Below are 4907 nucleotides of genomic sequence, written 5' to 3'. Positions count from 1 at the left end.
CCAGCCCTACTCCAGCCCAACATCAACCTTACTCCAGCCCAACGCCATCCCAATAGCAGCCGAATCCCCTCCAACTTCCAGCCACTGGCCTTCTCATACTGTTTTACTCTGACTCCGCCCTTTCACTGAATTACAGGGTCTGACCATGAGGTGGCGCTTCTCCATCTTAATGTTCAAAAATCATGACAAAGAATATTTTAGATGTATATAAATTAATTGAAGGGACCAGCCAAGGAAAGTTGGGAAATTTTGAATGGCTATTGCTGTATGTTGTAATTTTTTTATTACCTTAAAAATAATCACCATTTGGGAAAAAAAAAAAAAATCAAAATTAATTAAAATAGTTATACATCCTTTTTTTTTATAGTTTTCAACCATGGACATTGCAGTTTTTTTTCCACCTGAGCAATGCATGCTGGGTAAACGATGTGATCACTTCTTATTGGACTGAAAGCAACTCAGGAAGGCTAACATTAGCAGAGCATCATCACCTTTTGTTATTTCTACATTCTTATCGATTTCAATGCATTTCAGTTCAAACAGAAAAAACTTTTAACTTTATGCATTGTAGTTTTAACTGAACAGAGCTAGCGCTACATAACCTACCATACGTCATTTACACAGAATTCACTGCAGTTTAAACCACATAGAGACGTCTCTGTGATGTTTAAATTCATTAAAACTAAACAGCTTACTGTATTTTTTGGAATTCAATATTTCTCAAATAAATTCTATTGTTAAAACAAACCGTGGATCCCTTTAAGAATCAATTACCTGCTTTTGTCCTGATTTTTGCTTATTTAACGGGACATTCTTTGAGCTAAATTACTCCTGTATCCATGAATGATGCAGATCCCTTTTAACTGAGAATGTTTATTTAAATTAATTTAAATTAAAGCCATTTCCCCTCCACTTTACCAAATGCACCAACTTAGAAACTCAACAAGGCCGAGTTTCTCTCCCACATTAGAAATTTGTCACCATCATCAACCAATGAATCAAAACTGAATTTATAAAATATAAACCGCTTGGTTTCCTTTTTTGTCGCTCACAGAATCGACGTATCGACATCAAGCCAACATTGATGATGAAGTTGTCACCATGGAGATCCTGGACACTGCAGGCCAGGTGGGATAAATGATCAACCGGATGCTAAGATGCAGAACAGGGTGACGTAACTCCAGGAATAGTTTCACCCTGCATGTTTTGCACTCCTACACAGGCAAAGATATACGGCTTTCATTCTGCTGCTTTTATTTAAAAAAAGACCTTCTGGAACACGAAAGAGCATCTGACCCCTACCTGATCTGATTAGCTTTGGCTGTAATAACGGCTGATTGGATAATTGCTCCAGCATCCTCTCCAATCAAATCCATTCACTGAAATGATTCAAACTGGGGCCCCTCGGCCAGAATGACTCAGATTAGCTCAGCATGATGAAGTTCAGATGATTTTATGCAGTTATTGACATGAATGTTATGGTAATGTTGGGCTTAATGTATTTAAACTGTCTTTTCCGGAGGTTATTTGACTATCCAACATACAAATGCAATGATTTAAAACTTTTATACATACATTTCCACAAATAAATGGATTCTTAGCCTAAAGAAGATCCGAATGGACCATGTAATATTTTATCACTCCCCTTTAAAGAATTGATTGGTTTTTAATCAAAAATTTGATTTAATTTTAAAATATCTTTAAGTTGAAAGTCTGGGCCTTTAAGAAGCTATTCTAGAAACATAATATTAATCAACTTTATCTGTTACAAAGGTTGTCAGCTTGAGTGGAGGTTTGAAGGACCCAAATGCAGAAACAGAAGCTGAGGTGGTTTCTAGCAGATTTAATAACAAAAAGGTGGCAACGGAAGGAAAAATCCAAAAATTACAAAATATAGAATCAGCTAAATAATGAAAGGCATCAGGGAAAAGGAACACAAGGAGCCAAGAAACGACAAGGAACCAGAAAAGGGTGAATGAACAGGAGGAATATATATGGGAGACGGAAACAATGGGAGGACTAATTAGCAGACGAGGAGCAGGTGTGGAAAGAAGAGTCTAGAAGGGAGCTGGGAGAAACAGACTGATAAGAGGGCAGCAGAGGCTAAAACAAAAAATACACAAGAATTCAAATACATACAGAAACTACTAGAACACAAAATGGAAATAAAACCATTGAAAACTCAAAAAGAAAACTTAAACAGAATCATGACAAAGTTACGTCTCTAAGGTTTGGGATTATGGTCTAAAAAACACAGAGTTGAGTTCAGTTTCAGACGTCGCATGAAAACTAAAACCTTCAGATTTAAAGGGGCTTAGTCACCAACATGCATAAAAACACCAAAAAACATTAGATCCTGATAAAACACGGTTATATAATCCAGGTGTCCATCTTGATAGTGTTTAGTCCCAGTCACTTTTTGAGCCTCAATAGCATTCCAGCAGTGGGCCCAATGGGCAGACAACACCTCGCGTTGACCAGCCAATGATTGTTAAATAGACTGTAGAGACCGAAGGCTGAGTGATACTGGAACCTTGGGCCGTCACGCCCGTCTCTGCAGATTAGGAGGGAACCCAAAGACGTTTATACTTTACGCCGCCGTGGGTTTCATTATTCTCTAAAAACACAGGACATAACCAGTGGAAATGTAGTGAAAATAGGAGAAAGAATTGACGTCACGCATCCAAAATGGCAGTGCGCCTCATGGCAAAGCATCTTGATGATTTGTTAGTGTGTTTTTAGAAATGAACAGATTGCTAGAAACAAAGGTGATCTTACAGGTGAAGATGGGGAATGCAGTACGGGTCTGCTGATGTTTTATTAAATAGAAAGCTGATGGCTCTACATACATACTGTGGGTGGTTGTTGTTTTAGAACCTACATGTAATGGAAACAGAGAGCCACATCCTTATTTCTAAACAGGTGAGGTCTTCTGTAGGTTTTTGAAAGCTGAAATCTGAGTCTCTCTTAACATAGATGGGTTCCTTCACGCGCCTCTCAAACCACCTGTCTTCTTTGTCCAAAATGTGAACATTCTGGTCTTCCAAAGAATGTCCTTTGTCCATCAGCTGTACATGGACAGCAGAGTCTTGTCCAGAGGAGGGCGCATTTAGTCCTAAAATATTTTCTTTTTTGATTAAGAAGTTTTTCAACGTTTTATCTGTGGATTTTTTCCGCTAACAGCTGCGTTCTTTCCTGATAGATTAACGGTAGCAAACCGTCTCCATCCATTTAAGCTGAACAATTAGATCCAGCCAAAAAGCAGACTCCATGTGGGTCTTAGTGTCCTGAAGTGCTCTATGAGGCAGACTTAGTTTTAGAAGAAGTGTTGGTTGGATGTGGAAGTGAAGGGCCCTTTGGGATGCTAATTTCCTGCAGCAGGAGTGTGGCCGCGCTCAGACTGGGAGGGGAGGTTTTGCGTAAGTCACCAGATAAATATGCTGCAGCGCTGCGTAGGTGTTCTGCTGGAGGCTGAGTTCCCCTGCGACACTTCATCCCAGTCATCCCTCTCTCATTACACTGAGGGCTATTTTCAGCAGGCATTAAGATGGACGCCTGGATGTCAGGCCACTGGTTTTATCACAGCCTTGTGCAGGTGGATTCCTCCTGAAACACCATAAATTCCCTGTTCAAAGGAGAGTCAGACTCACAAGCTCCGCTTTAAAAGAAACGGGCACATTTTCTTAAAATATTTACATTCCTAAGATTGTTTTTGGGGCTTTTAAAGATTGCTGGTTAAACCTGGTTATTTATTGATGTCATAAAGTATTTTTTTTACTATTACAAATTGCGTCTGTGTTTTTCTCTTCTTACTTTAATGTTCACATCAAGAACATTTTCAGTATCAAGCTAAGATAACCTGAACACACAAAATATTTATTGTAATTCTGATTAATTTAAGAGAACAAATGATCTTAACCAGCATTTCCTAAGAGAAACATAATTCACCTATAAATTAACCAAATATAGTTTTATTCATATTAATTTCAGTCACCCCAGGAAGCCTCTCAAGGTCCAGAACTGTAAGATCTAGAAATGATTGTTAGAACCCATCTGACAACATGAAGTAGGTTAAAAAAAATAAACGTAAACCACACTAACAACTATTGGAAATGCTTAAAAAAAAGCTTAAAGTTAAATCAGCTGTTATTAAAGCCTTGGAAGGGTCTAGCCTGCTTTATCAAAGAGTGATGGCGGAGCGAGTCACGGTGCTGAACGGAGCAGCTGGAATCGGTCCCTTGGTCCAACAGAGCCTCCATTAAATTTTATTTAATTTTCATTTCAGTTTATTTCTATAGCTCCAATTTTAATCATGTCATCTCAGAGATGGATCAACCGGGTCAGCCAGTCAGACTGATTAAAAGTTTTCTTCCTAAGGAAAACCAGCTGATAACATCTGGTTTCTGAGGAAAACTTCCCTTTTAACAGGAACCGTCTGCAGAGTCAGGCTCTAGCTTCTTCTGAGCGTGAATGGGGTAACAGGAGACAGAAGCAGACATACCAGAGGAACATAGAAGCACTGATCTATATATACTTTTAATGTTAGAAAAGGTAACTGTAAATTAACTCAATTCAATTCAGTTTATGTATATAGCGCAAATTCACAACACCTGTCATCTCAAGGCACATTACAGTGGCTCTGGTTAAGAAAGGAACGGTTCAGCAGACAAGCTCTGTGCAAGTTTTTATATTTTATATTTCTTTTAAAGTTAGTCATAGTAAAAGCTGAGCTATACATTCAGGAGAGAAACGGGACTAAACACTGGAAGGAAAGCCCAACTCTATCATCTGTAAACACTACCTCACTGATCAAAAGGGCCCAGATGCGCTTGTATTTAGGGATGCACGATATTGGGATTTTGGCCGATATCCGATATGCCGATATTTTAAAACTCATGTAGCCGATA

General features: G+C 38.7%; 1 protein-coding gene across 1 annotated transcript in view; it reads left to right on the top strand.

The window, feature by feature from the left end:
- rerg (RAS-like, estrogen-regulated, growth inhibitor) overlaps nucleotides 1-4907 on the top strand; it is a 66593-nt gene that overhangs the window by 59413 nt on the left and 2273 nt on the right. Inside the window, exon 4 of the mRNA XM_015392600.1 lies at nucleotides 1055-1128. Coding sequence (XP_015248086.1) covers nucleotides 1055-1128 — 74 coding nt within the window. The remainder of the gene's footprint in view (nucleotides 1-1054; nucleotides 1129-4907) is intronic.

Source organism: Cyprinodon variegatus, unplaced genomic scaffold, assembly GCF_000732505.1.
Source record: "Cyprinodon variegatus isolate N-32 unplaced genomic scaffold, C_variegatus-1.0 Scaffold598, whole genome shotgun sequence".
Taxonomy (NCBI): domain Eukaryota; kingdom Metazoa; phylum Chordata; class Actinopteri; order Cyprinodontiformes; family Cyprinodontidae; genus Cyprinodon; species Cyprinodon variegatus.
This window is presented reverse-complemented; position numbering and strand designations above follow the sequence as displayed.